The 21,684-nt window shown below is 48.3% G+C and overlaps 1 protein-coding gene across 1 annotated transcript; it reads left to right on the top strand.

Moving 5' to 3' along the window:
• wnt9b (wingless-type MMTV integration site family, member 9B) lies at positions 1–21,100 on the top strand. Its single transcript, XM_028819952.2, has 4 exons — positions 1–261; positions 5,919–6,178; positions 8,444–8,709; positions 18,342–21,100. The coding sequence occupies exons 1-4, from the start codon at positions 176–178 to the stop codon at positions 18,798–18,800; spliced, it is 1,071 nt and encodes a 356-aa protein (XP_028675785.1). The 5' UTR covers positions 1–175; the 3' UTR covers positions 18,801–21,100.
• The last annotated feature ends 584 nt before the right edge of the window (positions 21,101–21,684 follow it).

The raw sequence follows: 21,684 nt of genomic DNA, 5'->3' as shown, positions 1-21,684 counted from the left end.
GTCCCGGTGCAGGTACATTTACCTGTCGCCTGACCGCCCGCCTCCCGGGGGCGGGGCTTCGACACGCCCGCCAATCAGAGCGCGAACTCGGAGCCGACCCCTTTAAGAGCGCGCCACTGCGGACCGCGGGGATATCCTGTGACAGCGAGATGAGGTGCGGATCTCCGCCGCCACCATGCGCCCCGGGCTCCCCAGGACCGCCTGCCTGCTGCGCTGCGCTGCCCTCCTCGGACTGGTGCTGCACGCCTCCGCGTTCTTCGGGTCAGCCTCACTGCAGATTTTCTCTGTGTCTGTCTGTCCGTCTGTCTGTGCCTTTCTGGTGCTTCTGCTGTCTCGAATGAACGGAGAGCCCCCCGGGTAGGGCAGGGTCTTTTGCGTGGATGAGATGTGGGGGTCACTTCAGCTATTAGCTGAGCAAACGAGCGACATGAAGACGGAGTGGTCTCCTCTGGCTTGTCCAGTTTCTTCGGTTCTGTTAGAATTTGAGGGAGGCTCTTCATGACCACTCGACCGGGCTCGCTTTGTAGAAAAAAAAAAAAAGTTCGGAATTCAAAACGACGAAGTGAAATCACCTTTTGTGGGGGGCTTGAGGTAACACCCTAGGGTGCAATCTGTTATATAGCGTCTTACAGGCTGACAAGAACGGCAGCCGGGCTGAAAACTGGCGGGGTGGTGGTCGCTAAAGAGAAGGTCATCGATGACCCCGACCACGGCCGCTTCATTTCTGTCAAAACTGACTGGCGTTTAAAATATCAAATCGGACCTCCTTACATTAATGGGACACTCCTCGTCTACCGTTACCTTTTGTAAAAGTCAAATACGAAAATAAAGTAAGCGATGAATTAAAATCACATTTGCTAAAGCGCAAAGCGTCCCGAAACGCCGTTTAAACATTTTAATATTTTATTATCTTCAGGGTCTTCGTGTCGCCTGCTGCTGGCTGACAGTCGTCACCTCCACGACCCTGAGCTCGCCTGGTCGTCACGCAGAACAAGGAAAGGACGTGTGTATAGCGCCTTTCACCCCAGGGATTTAATGATGTTGGCGAAATCGTTTACAGACGGTAAGAACTATATAGCGCCTTTCATATCGGTTACTAGCGGACCGGCGCAGCACTCCATTTTAAAATCTCACAGAGGTTTGTTTAAGATGAACGAGTCCCGACTCTCCGTTTTATCGCCGTGCTCGTCCTCTGGATTGGGCTGACCGTTTTAGTTCTGCCGGTGGTGCCTCGTGAGCCATTGGTGCGTTTCGGCTCCTCCATTACAAGGCAACAAAAGAAAAAAAAAGGACCGGAACCGCCAAAAGTGCTCAATGTCAGCGATCATTTATAGCATTTAGAATTTCTATTTCTATGCGCCTCTTATTATTCATTAACATGAAGAGAAGTCGCGCTGATGAAGTTTCAGGTGGCCTTCTGGAGGTGGTCGGCCTCTCCGAGGGGCTCCTCACTTTGTGTTCTCCGCCCGGCTTAACAGCAGAACCCATGGCGCTCTTTGACGTGTCGCCAGTTATTGTGACTGCGCTCAGCGTGTGTCACCAGCGGACACCGCGTGTCTCGTCCTCATCAGTGCCCTCCGAAAATGCCAGTCCGTGGGGGCCGCGCGCAACCCTCCATATGCCGCACGCGTTCACGCCGCAGCTCCCCAAATTATCAGGGGCTGGGGCTGACGGGACGGGGGTCTGCCATCGAGATCGGCACTTGTCTTGAGGGGCAACTCGCGATTCCGGTATACAAGGGGAAAAAAAAAAGATGAACAGAGGAGCGAAAAAAAAGAAAAACATCGCTAGAAAGACACGAAATGAAAGACCAATCAATCGATCACTCCATCTATCTATTATATAGTGCCTTTCACTGTCTTCCTGTTTTACATAGTGCTTATAGTTACTTTAATATTTATCTGTTATCTAGTGCCATTCATATGTATCTGTTTTATAGCGCCTTTCGCATCCATGTATGTATTTAGCTTTATGTAGTGCCTTTTATCCTTCTGTTTTTATAGTACCTTAGCTATCTGTTATATAGTTCCTCTTATATCAATTTTATATAGTGCTTACCTATCTAGACTGCCTTTTATATCTGTAGTGCTTATCTATTATAATGTACATTTTATATTTATCATTGTATAGTGCCTTATCTTTATATCTATTATACACTGACGTTTACATATATTTGTGTATTAATTGTATACAGCACCTTATCTATTATATAGTGCCTTTTATGTCTATTTTACATAGTACCTTGTTTATCTGTCTATTTATATAGTGCTTTTTCTGTCCGTCCGTCTACCTAAGTATCTAATCCTCGTTCCAGATGACAATGAAATCCTATTGTTTGTTTGTTTTGAATGTTATGCTGTTGCGTTTTTTAAAGAGTGTTTTCGTTTTTGAGCACCAATTGTGACATACTGTAGTGTAGTCCTTGCGTTAAAGCGACGCCGAAACAAACTTCCAGCAGCTCCTCCACATGCCAAGCTTGCTGCCATTGATGTGCCCTTAAATGATTTTCATAGATTAAGTACACCGCGTTTTCCAGAATATTCAGGGATTTCGTCACAAATGTCACTCAGTTCCGAGAAGTCGAGGCAGACAAGGAGGACCGAATCGCGATTTACGAGAAAGAAAAACAACTGAAATAAAACTCAAATCTCACGATGATCTCAGATGAGCTGCGGGACTGTCGGTTTAGTGAAAAGCTTTGCTAATCCGTGACTGCGGCGCGGCCATCAACGTCGGCAAAAATAAATAAGAAATAAAATCGGAGGGAGCGGAAAAGAAAGGCAAACAAATACAATAAAGATAAAACAGGCGTTATTAGTGTAAATAAATACACGAATAAATAAAGTAATAAACAAACAAGAACCCACCCATTAATAAAGCGCTGTTTTATTGGCTCCGTTTACACGCCCGGCCCTCGATCACATTAAGCGGCTTTGAAGACTTCATAACTTTATTCCATTTACAGTTCGCTCGTTTCGTTGCGGGTCTTCAGTAAGCCCACCTGACGCGTTTCTACTGCTCCTGTCCGCTCTTTCCACATTTACACTTTTTAACACCACAACATCTCATTTAACACGGAGCTTCGACTTGGATGTGTTTTATTTATTTCAAGTCGCCTCCGTATTGGACTTTGTTAGTCAAGTCCTCTCCCGCTTTCCAAAGCAACGGAGGACAACTTCGTAAAACCCACTGAGCGGCAAGGGAAGAAAAAAACACAACGAAGAAGAAAAGAACACCTAAGGGGGAGACCGCAGACCCCAAAAAGAGCGACAGCAAACCGACTGCGGGACCGCGCGAAAAACGAAATTCGAAGTGACAAAGGGGGTCTCTGCGGCGACTTTCTAGGGAAAACCGACCCGCGAATTTGTTTGCTTTTTTTGTTTTTTTGCACAATCCCAAAATTTGAAATGACAGCCATTAATGTCAGGGAAGAAGGCGCCAACGATTAGATGTGGGCCTGCAAGGCGACCCTCTGAACGGCCGGGGCGGCTGCCATAAAAACGTAATAATAATAATAATAAATAAATAAATAGACAATTGATATAGAGTTCCTATATGTGTTCCTAAAGTAGAAAGTCACATAAGAACTAAAATGACTTAAAGAGCAAGAAAGAAACAAGAAAGGCATACGGGGAGCTGAAAACTTCAGGTCGAAGCGAAGATGCGCTTGTTACTTTCAGATTTGTATTCTATGTATTACTATTATTAATATAACTTGTAATTACTGTTGTCATAGCAAGAACAAAAACAATTACAACAATCCAAGTACTAACAGCTGCTAGTATAATAATAATAATAATACTAATAATAATAGATCAACTCAACTTTAACTTTTTCAACTCAAGTGTCTCGATGCAGGCTCAATAATCCAGGTAAGGAAATTCTAGAAAGTTGATTCAGTTCATCTGGACATTGTTCTTTTCCATGTTTATGTCCAGATGAACTGAATCAACGTTGTAGAATTTTTCAACTCAACTTTAACTTTATTATCCTACACAGACAGATTCATTAATTATTATTATTATTAAGTCCCCGACAGCCGCGTCTTCTAAGTCTGCGCGTTGCCTTTCCCGGCTTTGCCGCCGACACTGACGGTCCGTCCCCGCGGTCTCCACTCGTTTTGCTTCATCTGTCGATGTTAATTTAATTTTATGTTTATTTCCATCTCTCCTTCTTTCTCTGTTTAGTTTTCTAAAGTCCTCTTTTCCTTTTTCTTTACCCCGTTCCCTCTTTTTCGGTCTCCATTTTCTTAATCCGCAGATCGCGGTGCCCCCTGTTCCTTAAATAAAGCCGTTTATTCATACCACATATATACGATGATGATGATGCGACATGGCCAAGATGCGTGTAAATGTTGCCGTCAGTGTGTCCTGCGGTGGATTGGCACTCCGTCCAGGGATGGCTGGCACCTCGTGCCCAGTGGATTGCTCAGTCTCTATCTCGCATTATTTCCTTCCTAATTGGGTGCTCCAGATGGGCCCCGTGTACGTGAACTTGCCGTGCCAGGGTAAGGGCTAACTCGCATACGCCATCTCCGTTGCTGTATGTCGTACTTTCCTTCAATGTCCTTGCCCTCGATTTCATTGAGCTGCTGAGGCCATCGTCGCCCTGATCTTTCATTTTCAATTGTTGTCCCCCCACCACCTGATGATTCGATAATCGGGGGTCGAATCCACTGAAGGCCGTGAGTGGAGGTCCACTGGGTGGCGTGGTGGGCTTTTGACCAGCATGTCTCAAGGTGACCTAAGCTGCCACAGCAGGCCCGACGACAGCATCGAGGGGAAGGGTGGGCTCTGCGCTGAGGGGTCGTTCGATTCAGTTCCACGTGTTGCTGTATAGCGCTCTTCACTGGCACGGGCTCGAGGCGCGAAGCTGTTAGCGATCCTCCGGTAACACGTAACTAGAAGTCGGCATCGTTTACAAACACGACCACCGAATACACGGCTGAAATTTATGCTTGATGAGAAAAAAACGTCGGATAACAAGCATTCGAATTGGGGTCTGACCAGAAGAAAACTAAAAGTCGGGTTAACGGCATTCTGGGAGGAAAATTAACCTCTGGGGTCCACAGTCGTTTATAACAACTAAGGCTATGGCCGCCCACCTTGTGGTCATTCTTCAACGTCATAAGCGCGCGCAGAATGTTCAGTTCATTTATCGTCAGATTCCGAGGCTTTTAGATAAAGACACACAACTTTGTGAAAAAAAAACAAGAAATAAACTCCCGGATTACTTTAAAAGCGATAAAAAATGAGCGCAACACAAGAGAAGAAACCTCCGAGTGACCCCTTAAGACCCCACCAAGCCCCGGGCCAATTACGAACAACCAATCAACGGGATTTCTCTGTGAATGCGGGCGGGGACCAATCACGTGACCAAGCTGACTCCACAAGGCTGAGGGGTTCAACCGGGAATTGAATTCAAATCGTCCAAACCGAGATTACACCCAATCCGGAGCGGCCCGTCCACAAAAGAGCCGAGGTGGCCATCTTCTGGTTCCAGAATGGGCAACCGAGATGCTCAAATATTCAAATATTCGTTTGATAACCGGTGAGGTTTGACGTAATCCGCATTAACGTCAGTCTAGAACCCCCAAAAAAATTTCCCTTGTCCCTCAATTGACTGACCATCCGCAACATTCACAAGAAGCCCAGACATCCTCCATGGCCCAGTTCTACCTTGGGTTCAACTGATCTTGATTTCACAGCATCAAGGGGTCAGGGCTGCCTGATCCTGGACTTCAGTGTGCCAAGTGGCCTCAATGGGTCACTTTATGCCTTCCACACTTTGATCGGGACAGCACCAGCCACAGACACACAATACAACGGCCTCGGTTCATCTTGGCATTTGTGTTTCCAGTGGCCTTGGGTCATCTTGGCACCTGCCTAAGCAGCTCACTAACTTTTTCCTCCCTGTAGGTTGACCGGCAAGGAGCCCGTGGCGCTGCTGCCCGCTCCGCTCCCCCAGTCCGGGGACACTCCGGCCGGCCGGGCCCACCTCAAGCAGTGCGAGCAGCTGAAGCTCACGCGCAAACAGAAGCGTCTGTGCCGGAGGGAACCGGGCCTGGCCGAAACGCTGCGGGACTCGGTGCGCCTCAGCCTGATGGAGTGTCACTACCAGCTCAGGAGCGAGCGCTGGAACTGCAGTCTGGACGGCCGCCGGAGCCTCCTCAAGAGAGGTGAGCACCGTGTCCGGGGGGAATGGAGGGGCAGATGGGGACAGGCTGGGGCGTCCTCGGCATATCGAGCCGACCTGGGGGTCTGAGAGAGAGAGAGAGGGAGCGTGTGCCCTCCGTCTGGTATGTAAGGGCCCTGCACCCTACACGTCACCGGGGGCTTCACTCCGCAGGTCCGTCTGTGAAGTTTGGACAGAAGTTTTTATTTTGTGTATGTGGAGAGGTTTTAAGGAAATGGATTGAAAACTTCAGTTTAAAAGCCTCAGTGGAAAATCATTTGTGGGGTTTAGATAGATAGAAGGTGAAAGGCACTATATATTAGATAAAGGCACCACAGACAGTCAAGAAAGGCACCATAAACATCACACAGGTAGATTAGAAAGAGATGATAAAATAGAATGTGAAAGGCACTATACTACAGCCAGACAACAAAGGCCTGGAATAATGACAGACAGATAGATAGAAAAGTGAGAGGCACGAGGACAGACACCAGTCTACTGTCTTAGAGTGACAGAAAAAGGCAGGATATAATACACTGACAGACGTGAAAGGCACTATATTATATATGGACAGAAAAAAGAAATGCTATAATGTCAAATACATAGAAAAGTGAAAGGCACTGTATTTTATATTGATAAAAAGGCATGATATAATACAGTCAGACATGATAGGCATCATATACAAGAAATAGAAAATGATAAATATCAGACAGACAGAATGTGAAATGCACTGCTGTTTTAGAGAGAAAAACAGAAAATGGCCCAATGACAGACCATGAAAGGCACAATATTACAGATATATAGCTAGAAAGTGAAAGACACTATATCCTGGATGGACAGACAAGGGCATGATAACACGATAGACAGAAAAAAGTGAGATATAATAGACATGAAAGGCATTATATACAACTGATAGGCAAATTGGAAAGGTGCTATATAATATACTGATAAAACGTGAAAGGCACTATATGCTAGGTCGATGAAATAAGGTATAACAGGATAGACAGATCAATAGATAAAAGGCGCTACATAACAGGCAGATGTGAAAGGAACAAAATAACATGTAGAAAGGGCAACACGTTAGACACGCCATTTCAGATATAAAGGCACTATATATAAGAGATAGCAATTCGTTTGTCTCAAGTGAGAATCTAGCGCTATAAAATGAAAGGCGCTATATCGTATACACGTTAATGAATATAAGGGCCTTGACCCATAGAGATCCCTTATAATCGGTTTGGGGTTCTTTACTGTTAAACGTCGCCTTGCATTACGCCATATAAGCCTTATGTTTGCAGCTAAATGGCTTATTTATTTTTTGTATTCATTAATGAGGATTGTCAATTCGCCCCCAAAATGACTGGAGTCAGAGTCGCACAGTCAGACCCCCCCGGCTCTGGTGGGCTAGCCGGCCAGCGCCCTCCGGCGGGTATTTTTAGCTGGGAAAGCCGTCCCGTTCCCAGAGGAAAAGGGCGTTGCAGCGGCCGCTGCTTATCTGGGCGCGATGCTCGCTAGTCAAAATAGCAATTAATGTCATCCCGAAGCTGCCAGCTGGAGTGCTCGGCGCTCACGAAGCCGCGGAGATAAGTGCGGGGCTGCGGATTTCCACGCGCTTCTTTCCCCTGTGAATGAATTCTCTTCGGCGGCGCTGGTGAGGATGCGCCTCAAGGCGACCTCGAACTGAAGTCGGCGCGTGACGTCACCGCTGCCCCTGCTACCCTTCGCCTTGTCCACCGCACCTTCGGGCGCCCCCTGCTGTTCACAGGGCGGGAGGCAGCTTGTGTCATGGAAAACACTGCACGCCAAGGTTTGTCACTTCAGTTTCAAAATTGGGCAGCGAAGCATCCCCGGGTTCTGCTCCCAAAAACGGGCAGTGGTCCCCATGTGGTCCTCATTGGTCAGTCCAGGACTGGGTCCTGCTCATAAAAAGCAGCTTCAGACACCTATGACCTGCACTCTGCCTGCATTTTTTTTATAGCGCTTCTCTTCATATATATTTATCATTACAGGGTGCTGAGGTGTGGCCCACACTGGGCACAAACACATGCAGAGGGGCATCTCTCCCTCACAATTTCAAACCGTCTACAGCCTCAGCTACAGGGTCTTTGAAGTGCATCAGCAGGTTCTGATGTCCTAAACCTTGTTGGGAGACCCCAGCGTGGTCAGTAGTTTTTAAAACTGAACTGAGCTGTGCCATGGCGCTGCCCTGGAACTGATATAGATGGCTACTGGGGGCACATCACTGACTCAGATGGCTCATTTTTTTCAGGGTTCAAGGAGACAGCCTTCCTGTTTGCGATGTCCTCGGCTGCTCTCACCCACTCGCTGGCCAAGGCCTGCAGCTCTGGGCGCATGGAGAGGTGCACGTGTGATGACTCGTCGGACCTGGAACACCGGGAGGCCTGGCAGTGGGGCGTCTGCGGGGACAACCTCAAGTACAGCACCAAGTTCCTCAAGAACTTCCTGGGCCAGAGGAAGATCAGCAAAGACCTGCGGGCACGAGCAGACATGCACAACACTGAGGCGGGCATCCGGGTGAGTGAGCCCCGAGGGCTACGAGGGGCAGGGAAGATGGGTGAGATGGGCACACGTGGCTAAAGTTCTCTGCTGGATGAGAAAAGTGTGGGGGGGGGGGGGGGCGCACTAGGAGCAGCTGGACGAGCGAGGCCCACTCCTATCCTTGAGCGTTCGGCCGGGCCGCTTCTGACTGGCTTCACTTAGGGGCGGGGCTAAATGGGGTAATCATTGTGTGGGTGGAGCAGAGGCCAGTCACTGGAGGGCATCCTCCGCCCAAGCGGACACCTGCTCTCTGGGCCCCTGGGTAGCCATAACAGTTCAGCGCGACCTCCATTGTCTCGATTTGTAGAAGGCCAAGCTCAGACAGCTCGACATTTGCTGATTTGCTGTGCCCCCCATGCTGCTGTTACCACTCACTGTGAGTTACTGATGGGTCTGAAGGGTGGGGTTGGGAGGGCAATGAAGTCCCCAACTATAATTAGGAATAAGGAGACCTCAGCCAGTTCAGTTTGAGTTGGAGCCTCCACCATTGTACTATCCACCCCATGGTAAAGTGAGCCCTCGCTGTAAGGGGGTCCTGTTTGTTCCACTGTGTCCTTACTGGCCATTTAGAGGGGGTCTTGATTTCTCCTCTGCCTTCTTCAAGTCAGCCATCCCTCTGAAACTCATGTGAAACAGCACCTGCTGGTGGTGTCCCTAAGAATCACACCAGTGATCTAAAGTGCCCGTTCCCACCGGGCAAAACACCCTCACTTGGCCTGCAGCACACTATAAGCAGGCTGTCTCACTGACAAACTACCACAAGGGGCAGTGCTGAGCGATGGCGACGTTGAAGGGGACAGTATGGTGACAGGTGGCATCCAGTTGGAGGAGTGGCTCCTTTATGGGGACAGTCAGTCCTGTATAATAAATCATTTGGAGTCCTCAATAACCAAACTTGACAAGTTCTGGACTTTTATAACCAGAAATGAGCCTTTTGGACGTGAGGAGGCCGGGGGGCAGCTATAAGGGGGTCACGGCATAATTGAAAATGGAGTCAATCGTGCCAGCAAAGGGCATCGGACACATGTGAGCAAACAGCCACCACTGCATGTCCTAACTGAAGGCCGCTGCCGACTTGACATCTACTGCAATAAATGAACGTACAAAATGAAACCCACCGTCTGGGGTCAATGCCCATCCTGGCAGCACTGGGGGCATGGCAGGAAACAAGCCAGGGTGGAGTAGCAGTCCATTGTAGGGCACCGTCACTCCTCATCAGTCTAATGACAACGCAGTCTGTCCTTTATAGCGCCTTTTACACCGGGTTGCACACTCACATTAAAAAACAAATAAATTGTAAAAGCCATGCGGACCCCGTGGGTGGTGAAAACGTGAAATGAAGAAACGGCAGCCGCTTGGGGTCCCAGTTACTCGTGCAGTTCGCTATTTCAGTTACTGCAGTGATTCCTGAGCGGCCCTCTTTGCACATTTCAGGCACTCATTTCGAGAATTGCAGTCAGAAACGTTGGGGACGAGTGTCAAGACCGGGGGGCCATCGGGCGTTGTCCTCTTTGACCTGAGAGTTACGTGTGGTCCAGAGGATGGTTTAGGAGCTGTGTGAGGGACGACCCCTGTGTGAGGAGGGTCTTCTTTAGCCCTGAGCTCTCTGATCTTGTTATGGAGATCTTGTTACCCCCCTCCCTAATGTGCAGGCTTTGTACTGATGACATTGTGTTGTGTGACACCAGAAAGGAGGACATGGAGAGGAAGTCAGAAGGATGGAGAGTGGCTTTGGCGGGCAGAGGACTGAAGATAAATAGGAAGAAGACAACGTAAAGTGTGAGGAGCAGCAGAGCGTGTGCACAAGTCAAAACACCGAGGGTCAGCAGTAGCTCAAGATGGAGAACTGCTGGCAGAGATAAACCACAGACGGATCAACTGGGAGAGGGCATTGAAGAATGAAGGGGAGAGTTAAAGAGGAGGACTTTCAGACCCGGAATGGCGGACGGAGTCGAGACTTCTATGCGAGTGCATGAGAAGGCGGTGGATGAGGCAGAGATGAGGATGTTGAGAGTCACAGAAAAAAGATCAGAAGAAACGAGACAATCAGAGGTAAAGCAAATGTGGCGGAAACAGCTGAGAGAGTTCAGGGGAAGTGGGCTGAAATGGCATGGACGTGGGCCGAGGAGAGACAAGGAATAGGTGGGCAAAAGAAATGAAGAACCGGGCAAGTGAAGTCAGAGGTGAATGAACAGAACAAAGGAAGACTTGAAGGAAAAGGGTCTGAGGGAGAGGAGGCGCGTGCAGGAGCGAGCGGCCGAACAGAAAGAAACGGGAAGAGATGAAGAATACGAGGTACTGCTGGCTCCGAATTCGAGTGTGTGTGTGTGTGACTGTGAATGTGTCCCAGTTTCGCTTCCTGCTTGGGACTCAATGCCTCTGCAATCCTGAACCAGACCGTGCAAACCCGATAATAATGGAAAAGACCTCCAGCCCATTTCAGGTGACATTTGTGCCCATCCAGCTTGCCCTCACTCAGACCACTTGAGTGGCAGGGTGGGTGGGTCTGCACAAGGCGATGCCCGACACTCCCGTCCCTGGTCTCTCCTAAGCCCCGCAGCTCAGAACGGTGCGCCGCACACAACTTCTCCCGGAAATGTCAACGGGATTCTCCCGAGTGCCGCGCCAGGTGTGTGCAGACAAGACAAAGCTTGCTGCATAATGCGGAGGAAATTAAAGGGCTGCCTCAGAGCTGTGGGCAATGTTTTTCTAACCTGCTGTTTATTTTTATTTTATACAGATAGATGAATAGACAGATTTCTTAGCTATTAGAACATTCCCCCTGTCTACATAAATTTGCAGAGGTCAAAGAGTATTTGCCCTCTGGGCCGCGTCTTCCCATAATGCAGCGGCGGAGCTAAGCGTCCTCCTAAATGATCTTATAAGAGCGTCAGCTGTGCCCGTGGAGGCCACTTGTGCCCAAGGTGGCAAAGGGAGAGCCAAAGCTTTAAAAAGTTAGGTCCAGTCACAATGAAAACACGTCACGTAAGGACCCCGTGACACGACCCTCGGCGCAGGTGAACGGAGAAAAAAGTTACAGTAAAGTGGCTCCCGTCTGCCAGCGGCGTGCTGTAAAAAGCAGATGTAACCGCAATAAACCCGTGCAGCCACCTTGGGATGTCACGGTCGTTGGCATTGAACCCATCAAGTGACGCCATAGCGGATGAAGCAAACGAGTGCAACTTCTAAGAGAGACAGTTTGTGGGAACGGTCATTAATGTTTGTGGACATTAAGTACGAGAAGGAAGCCACCGTTATGTGACATTAGTCGCCACCAAGGGGACTGCGTATGGCAGGGGTCCTCAATCACAGTCCTGGAGGGCCTCAGTGGCTGCAGGTTTTTGTTCTAACCGGTTGCTTAATTAGAAAGCAATTCTTGCCAATAATTTAATTTCATAGCTTGTTAGTGCTTTAACACTGCTATGTCAGGTAATTCTCATATCTTAGATTTTCTTCCCCTTTCTAAGGATATCATCCAAATAATTTGAAGGCTCAAATGGATGAGAAATTCTCAGTCCTTCACTTTCCTTCCAAGTATTTAATTAAACCCAATAATACATGATAACTGCGGTGGGTTGGCACCCTGCCCAGGATTGTTTCCTGCCTTGTGCCCTGTGTTGGCTGGGATTGGCTCCTGCAGACCCCCGTGACCCTGTGTTCGGATTCAGCGGGTTGGAAAATGGATGGATGGATACATGATAAATACACACAGGTGTAAATGGTAACAAGTTAAATGGAGAAATGCTGGTCTCTTTTGTCATTTGCATCTTATTGCTAATTAGGAGCAAATTACAAATCAAGAATACGTCTGTTTAGGACTAAAATAAGCAATAAGGGTTCAAAATGTTAATGAGCAAGACAACTAAAGTGAAGCTGAAATGTTACTTGAGCAATAAGGGCTTCTTATTAAGTAATTGGGTTGGAGCAAAAACCTGCAGCCACTGCGGCCCTCCAGGACTGTGATTATGTACCCCTGGCATATGGTGATGGGCATCTCAAGTCACTTGACTGAATCAGAACTACCCAATGAAACTGTTTCAGTTATTATAAGTGATTTTGTTTATGTTTTTTCAGGTGCTGAATTCAAAAATGAAAATAATTTAATGAGTTGATTCATCCATAATAAAAACAAAACCTTCCAGGGTTGGCAACATGTTATTTAACTTTTTTACATTATTATATATTATTACCAGTAACGGCGCACTGCACACACTTGACCTGAGCGTTCCTAGTTCTCCTCCTCTTTCTTTCTCTGTACGTTTATCACTCGTTTGCTCAGAGGTTGATGCCCTTGCTGTTCCTGACCAGCTCTTCTTTCCTCCACCCTAGCGGCCTGCTTCTTCTCTTCTTCTGTTGGCATTGTTTCGCGTTATAACTGATAAAGTCTGTGTTTGTTTTGCAATTACTTAGTACGTTTTTCTTAATTTTTTATTTAAACTGGCACTTAAGTCTTCAATCTGCCTCAAGAATGATTTAAGATATGAAGAGATAGGGGAAGTGACGGCGAAGGTGGTAGGGAATGAGAACGGCGCCCATACGCATGTGCCACACGGGTGCCCTATAGCGCACTGACGAGAGTTGATTCTACAATAAAATAAAATAGAGGAATAACCTCAGAGTTCAATCACCACCTCGAAAGCAGACAGCAGACATCATGTAGTATGTGTGTACCAAATTTCAGGTCAATTGGTCAAACAGTTTGCGATTTAAAATCCTGGACAGACAAACAGCCATGGTAGCGTATGATATAAGGAGATTAAAGAGTATAATATTAAACTTTTCAAAAGCACAAAGCATGATAATACAGTGAAGATGAGGAAGTAATGCAGAATGAATGAGAATCCTCCATGAAGACGACTTGTGAGACTCGTTCTTGGGTAATGACTCCATTCTCAAGAAGTAGTGAATGATACCCGCTGGCGAATTTAATGAGCCATAAAAAGTGTGCGCTGCACTAAAGTTGAAAGCTAATAATTGTTGGAATAAGATTCAGTTTTGTGTGACTAATGTGTTGAATGTTCAAAGGGACACAAACGAGTTAATTTTATATTATGTTAAGTAAGTTCAGTTTAAAACAATTCTACTAAACACACTGTACAGAACACACAACAAGGACACTCCAGTATGCCAGGTGTTGTCACCTTACCCATATTGTACCTGCATGATGAACAAGACAGTTCTCAGGTCTGCAAAATGCAACTCGCAAAAAAGTATGTTAATTAAACAATATTAATTCGATTACAAACACAATAAAAATATAATTTGAATTTTTTTCATCATGACATTTAAGTACAAAACTGAAAAGAAATTGAATTCAAATTTAACAGATTGCAGTTTACTCATGTTGTTCTAAATCAAGTTAACATGCAAATATTCCGTCAATCTAATATTATTAAACATCTTTGTAAAGAAAGCAATCCACATTCACCGACTTCCACAAAACGTCTTGCGTTTCTGGCACTTCATTTTTTTTTTCGTTGCTTGTCCACTCTTTCTGGTGCGTCCCTGTGACACGTCCAGCAATTCTCCACCTGCCACCACACAGTCGCCCCAAAGTCACCCCCCCCCCCCGTTCCCTGCTTTCCATGTCCTTGATATCCTGATGTATTCTCTCACCCTGCTCTTCACTCTCCGCTCCCAGATTTCCAAGGAAAAATTCCAAACGCAAATCCGAGACTCGTGTTGCAAGCCATTTTCTGTCCACTTACCTAATACAGTTTTCAGAATTTCTTTAAAGTTTACATCTTCATTGTTTACTTAAAAAAAAATGTACAAATGACACCCAAGTCTCCTGTTCTAAGTTGTTCACCGCACCATCAAACTCTGCATCCAAAATCAGTTTTCCAACATCGGACCCAACAAAAATGCCCAGTTTGGTGCAGCGAACCCCAGAAACTTTGGGCACAAGTCCATCATCAGGCATGCAGGCTCCCTGTTTTGCTCGAGCTGTGACAAGCTACTCCATTAGGCCCCGCTTACTCTGAAGCAGTGCTGGCCGCACTTGATGTGCTCCGATGAGGTTTTTGGGCCCAAGCTTTAGGTTTCTTCTAGCTGGCCATTCCTGCTGAACCAGATGTCAGTTCTCACTCAGGAGAATTGTGTCTGCACTGAACTGTCACGTCCTCACATATGAAGAAGCAATGGTGCTCATGGTAGTTAATTTTCAAAGCTTTTAACACTAAAAATATTACCTTAAAACAAATGTTATTAAAATAAAATATTGATGTTTCATTAAAACTATAATTGAGAGCAAAGAAAACTAGTTTTGTGAGAAAATGTTGCGTATTCATTTTTGAGCCCAGTGCCTAAAGATATACTGTATATACATCACATGAAATCATTGAAACTATTTTTCCAGTGCATAACTCTGTAATTATATTTTTAAAAATCCGAAGTGAAGTGAACGAGAGTCACGAGTCAGACGCTTTCGAAACGAACGCGGCTCAAGGCATCACGCATGCGCCGAAGCAATCCCGTGGCGATCTACTGATGCCACTCCCGCGAGTCACTTTAACGGAGTCGCTCAAAACGACGGAATCGTTCGAGAGTCGCTCATCGGTAACGTGTGCGTAGTTTACAGGTGTTGAATTGTTAGTGGGAGAAACATCTACAAATACCACGGAATGAGAAGTTTGATTGTAAGTGATAGAAAAGCAAACACGATGTGTCAGGCGGCACACATGAACCACGGATTGGAATCTCTACAGCAAATGGCTAATCTGCGCTAGAATTAATAAACTGCACAGAAGTAATGGCAACAGACGCGATTATCAAACGACAAGCAGCAATGTAAACGTTTCCACTCTTCGACGGTATTTGCACTCGTTTATATCCGTCATTTCCTCTATAAAAAGTTAAACAAATCACACGATTAGATGAGACCGCCAAAACACACACAGGAACACCGCGCACTTCTCCGTTAACGAAACATTAAATATTTTAACGCTGCACTTCCTCTCTTTTGCCCTTTTTTTTTTACAGACATTGACGGATATAAACGAGTAAAAAACACCGGTAAACAGACTCCAAAAAACAGAATGGCCTCGTTACACAAACTGGAAAACCCCGCGCTTCTCCGTTAACGAAGTATTACATATTTTAATGTTACAACATTAACTTAAAATCAAAGGTTCGTTAACAAAATGAATTGGTTTGTTGCCTTCTATTTAAAACAACTAACAACACTTGAACATCCAAAAACGCCACATTTTTATAAAGGTTACCTCTATGAACGGTGAGGAATCAAAGTCCCTTCCCCTTCGTTGACTTCGAGCTTCGCCGCGCGGATGTGGCCTGACTTTTTAAACTACGTGACGTCACTTCCATCGCCACAGTGGCTTTCCCGCCTGACAGTAGCCAGATTCGATTGGAGGAGGAATTTGCCATGCGACGCAACATCGTCGGCAATTGGTCCAAATAAACATTGGGCGTGGCGCCGCCTTCCCGAGGCTTGTCAAACTGCGACGTCGCGTATAAATGTGCTGCTGATCTCCGCTGGCCCGATGCTTGATCTTTAAAGTGATCCTTCACGTCGTTCTTCTGACATTTAACGCATTTCCAAAAGCGGCTACGCGGCGGGTACCTGAGTGGTGACAATTCTGCTTTGTCTCGGTGTTTGTCACCGGGAGCGACGACTCCAAGTGAAAGTTTGGCCGTCACTCCGTTATGGAGGCGCTGGTGAGTCTCAGCTCGTTACCTTCTGTTCATGACTGCTCGTCGGACTACAGCGCCAGTAAGTGCCTTGTGCCTGTGCTCATATTGAAAGACACAATAAAAATGGCCACTCACAATACTCTGGCAATGCAAGTGGCCGGTGGGCTCCCTTTGTGCCTCCTCATAAAAGGCAACTTCTTGATCCTCAGCAGCCCATCCTAAGGTGGTTGTGCAGGGCTGTGATTGGCGCACTTCCCATTCAAGTCACCATGAGGGCGTTCTGTCCACCCTCCTGGCTAACGCTGAACTGGAGCAAAGGTCTTCATCTGGACAGACCTGAGGAGTGTGCCTGTGGTGTCACGTCTTGTGACCATAGGGTACCAGAATGACAAGCATATAGAAGGCCACCACAGTCCATTTGGCTGTCCACAGCACCTCCACTGCTGCACCATGGTGCAGTTTGATGGTCAGTCACACACTCCTCTCTATCCTCACCCTGATGGATTCAAACTTCTCCACTCTGACATCATCAGCACACCACTCTTTCCGGTAGAGGACCACTGCCTCCAGTTTGGAGATGCTCATTGTCTTCTTAATTGTTCACTAAGACCAAAAAGGGGATTGATATCCTGACTATGAAGATGACAGACATGCCACACTGCATAACAACAAACATGTCGTTAATTTAGATGACCCACACCACCTCTGAGGACGCGTTCACCTGGTTTAGGTGTTTCTGAAGCTCCTTCTGGCTCCCAGCGACATCCACAAGTCAGGTTAACATCAGTCTACCCATTCTATGAAGGGCCTGACTGATGGTGAGATGCTGAATAATTTATCTGAACCCCCCTGAAGGTCGCCATCAACCATCTTCACTTTGTCCACTACCACGGCTGCCACCCTCTCAGCTGTGGCCCCTTTCACTGGTCAAGTCCACTTAGGTGTCACATGGAGTTCTCCCAAACCAAAGTGTCCACTTGGCACATTCCCACATCTGGGTCAGTTCAGGTGTGCCCTGTAGGTTTGGCCCAAGTCACCATCAGGTGGTGGACAGATGACCTCTCTGTACCCAACTGTTCACAACATGTGGCCTCATGTCAGATGACCTTTGACCTGAGGGGTTGTGGTACATTCTTGAGTGACCATGTGTTTGGACAGGCCATCATTATGGACAATCTGTGACTCAACTGCCAGTCCAGTAGTTTGATTCAGATCAGACCAGCCTTTATTCTCAATCCCACCCAACCAGACATGTCCTAGTCAGCTGGTGGGCCGTTGTCCAAACACTTGGAATGACATTTGACTCAACAAACACACAACAGCTGAACCCAAAGTAACATTCCAGTAACCCTCTCCCCCCCACCCCAGTCCAAAAGGGGCAAACTCCAGGTGGAGCATTTGAAAATCTTCAGGTCCAGTTGGTGGGGGACCACCACCTATTAAGACCACAAAGCTTAAGCTGAGTACAGTGGTCACTTCCAACAGTATCTGGAATGTCTTATTGAGCCCCCCTGCTTGATCATGGCTACCACCATCACTGACGTGACACTTCACATCCAAAGGTCATGGTTGCCTTGCACATGGTGGGCTCGTATATCTGATCAGACTGCAGGGACTCCTGTTGTTGGTGTACCCCAACAGTTTGAGGTCACCCACCCTACTGACCCCAGGGCAGAGCTCTAAGGACCACTAACTCGCCCTGCCTGTCATAAATGACCATTAAATGTGGAACAGGCCCCACCCTCTAATCCTTTACTCTAATGATAGACCCCCTTTATCCAGGACCCTTTCCCATCCCTCGATGGCTCCACCCACTACAGCCTGAGGGGGAGGTGCTTCACCAACAGCCCCCCCCACCCAGAATGTGGCCATATTGGCCAGGTTGTGGCTCTTGTCAGCTTTGCCTCAGGTTGTGGGGCCCATTGTCACTGTCACTTACTTTTGTGTTTCTGCAGGCTGTCAAGAGTGGCCTGAAGACCACCTGCAAGTGCCATGGAGTGTCGGGGTCCTGCACAGTCCGAACCTGTTGGAAGCAACTGTCTCCATTTCATGAGACGGGCAGGATGCTCAAATTCAAGTACGAGTCGGCGGTGAAGGTTGTCAGCGTCACCAACTCGGCCACCGGGGAGGCGGAGCTTGTGGGGCCACGCCGCTCCGGCCAGCTGCCCCGTCCCACAGACCTTGTCTACCTGGAGGACTCTCCCAGTTTCTGCCGACCATCTCGGTATTCCCCTGGCACCGGTGGGCGGGTGTGTGCAAAGGAGACCACCTGCGACAGCCTGTGCTGCGGGCGGGGGTACAACACGGCACTCCGGACCACCGCCTTCTCATGCCACTGCCAAGTGCAGTGGTGCTGCCATGTGGAGTGCCAGACTTGCATCCAGGAAGAAGAAGTGTACACCTGCAAGCACTGAGCGCCAAGGCGGGCGCGGAACGTGAGCCAGGAGACGAGGGGGTCAGCGCCAGGAGCCCAGCTGGCCGGAAATGGAGGGTGTGACGCCACGAGGGAGCTCGGCCAGACGCGCACACACACACCCACCCACCGCGGCTCCTATCGCTTTCTCAGGCTGATAACGTTTTGTTTTCCCATCTGTGGAAACTCACCACCCCGTCCAGAGCGCCGGACCTCGTCCGCCAGGCAGTGCAGGACAGGGGAGAGTGTGGCACGCTGGCCATCGTGGAAAATGAGCAGGACAGACCCTGCTTTCCAAACTTTGGGCTTTGCTCGATGCACTTGCGGACCCCCCATTGTATCTGACTGCTTAAACGGAAATGACTGGCAGCCGATTGAGTCCAAGCACACGACCAGGACGTGCACAGAGTCCACCCGTCCCCTAATTGTACAGGTGGGCACACTGGATTGGACGCCCCTCTGATCCTCACCCGCTCATTCTATTTACCGCTATTGCTCTTTGGTCCAGGGAGGTGCCCGTGTCCAGAGAGAAGGTCAGCTGTCCACCTCCATATGGCCACAGTAAGGCTCTGCATGGCCCTTCTCGATATTTTTACGGCGCCCCCTGCAGGGACACATAGTGAATGGGGGGACACATAGGGACACCAGCCTGTCACTTCCACATCTTGGGTTGTAAAGTGGTCCACACAGAGACCACTGAAACAAGTCACCCAACCCCTGGACCCCCTGCCTGACCTTAGAGCCCTGGACTGCACACATGTGAGGGGCGGGGCAAAGAAAGGGAAGGTGGGTGTATTGAGGGCAGCTTCAAAGAAATGGGGTGGCACCTAAGACAGCGATTGGCTGTTTGCCTGTCCATCTGAAATTAGACCACAAAAATGACTGGAGTCCTCATTTGGGGTCTTCGCTTTCTTCGTCTCACTTGATCTTCTGCTTTCCCAAACTGGTCCCTGCAGTGCCAGTACTCCTGGTGGGTATGAAGATGTTGGCATCAAGCCTCTCACCCCATTGCATTGGAGGGCACGAATCTAAACAGATCAGCTGACACGTGTGTCCCCCCCCCCCCCCACTGTGCATGTCAGGGTGGGCACACGTCATGGGGCACCATGTGGACTGGCATGGTTGGTAGAGCACTTTTAGACTCAATAAACAAGCACTTAAATCAGGGGGCACATGACCAGAGTGGATGGCACTAAAAGTGGGCACAGCAGCAGCGTGAGGGAAAAGTGAAATGAAGCGGGAAAGGCTGGGAGGCCTGACCACTGGGGGCGCTAGAGAGTAGACGGGAATAGGCAGGACTGGAGGGTGACCTGAGGAGTGGACAGCAGTGGACATCAGGAAAGAAGAGTGACAGGGACGGGAGAGACGTGGAAGCTGCAAGGAAAGAAACTGGAAGGGCACAAGTGGCACTCAGAGGGTAAAATGTTCAAATTAAAAGAAAGAACAAAACACAAAATAAAAAGACAAAAAATGAAGAAAACGAAGAAAAGACAAAAAAGGAAAAAAATTCCATCTACGGTGTCGAGGGGACGGAGCCTAACATGACCGCATTGGTCAAAGCCCACCCTGGAAGGACCAGCAGCCCGCCACAGAGCCATTACTAGTGACGATAAAGAGTGGAAACGAGTTGGTGACCAATATGGGAGTTGCAAATGACCAGTGAATGAGTGAGAAGAGTGGACATCACAGCCACCGGGCACAGCTAGAGTGACCCGCTGCCCATTTGAGCCCAGTGGTCTCCCCCGTCCAGTACAATGTGGCGCATCAGGGGTTCAGCCTTGGGGCTCGGAGTGAAGCCATTGACCGTCAGAAGTGGGCCACTGGGAGTCTTTGGGGCGCATTGGGGTCATGGAAGGTCATTTAGAGTCTTGATGGTCATTGGGGTCTTTAAGGATCATTGGGGCATTGAGTTTATAGAAGGCCACCTTAGGGTCTTGGAAGGTCATTTCAGTTATTTAAAGGTCATTGAGGCTCTTTGGGGTCTTGTGAGGGTCATTTGGGGGTCTTTAAGGGCTCATTGCCATCTCAGTGTGCCCTGACTGTTTAATTCACGTCACGCCTGTTTGGGCGGTCGGCTCTGATGGCCATTATGTCCACCATGTGATTTGCATTTGAGTGAGGGGAGAAACCGAGACCACCGCGTCCAATCCGATTTGTCTTTTTCTACCTCACCTGCGCCGCTTGGCCGACGGATGGCAGCCCCTATTTATGTTGTTATTTAATTGTCGACGACACTGCCTTGTATATAGCGCCTCTTCTTCTCCTTTTCAATTCTAAACCAATAAACTTGCTGCATTTGTATGGCTTTGTTCTGATTGGCTTATTCTGACCAGTGGGGCCGGCACTGTGTGGTGAGCAGATGATGGGGATCAGCCTCGCGGAGGGGGCTTTTGGGGTCCTCTGGTGGGCTGGCCTCCCAGTCTGAATGTCACAAAGAAAGGCCACTTGCCCTCCTCCCTGATGCCAGCCTCTTCTTGTTACTGCCAGCTCATTCTGTCAGTAAGGTGGTACGGCGGGGCAGTCCCTGGCACCACTAAGCCTCTGTTTCCTGGCACTGGGGCACTTAAACAAAAGGGCACCTGTATGGTGTGACACGAGTGTCCAGTTTGGATTCCAAGCCTCGCTTCAAACTTATATAGCTCCTTGCATGAGCCCCACCATTGCAGACCTGGTGCACTGCTAATCGAGGACTTCTGACTAATGTAGCGCCTTTCTAACAGATGGCATCTCCCATGAAACATTTCCTTCCTGTTACGCCCTGTGCCAGGTGGTCGGTCGGTCACCCGGGATATGTGATTGGCACACACGGGGCAGGAGCGATCAGCTGACCCTGCGGCCCGTCCGTTTTCTGACTCACTGAGCCGCTTTCCTCCACCGAGGGGCCG

The sequence above is a fragment of the Erpetoichthys calabaricus genome, chromosome 14 (genome assembly GCF_900747795.2).
Source record: "Erpetoichthys calabaricus chromosome 14, fErpCal1.3, whole genome shotgun sequence".
Classification (NCBI taxonomy): Eukaryota; Metazoa; Chordata; class Cladistia; order Polypteriformes; family Polypteridae; genus Erpetoichthys; species Erpetoichthys calabaricus.
The sequence above is the reverse complement of the archived record's forward strand: the minus strand, read 5'-3'. Positions and strand labels throughout refer to the sequence as shown.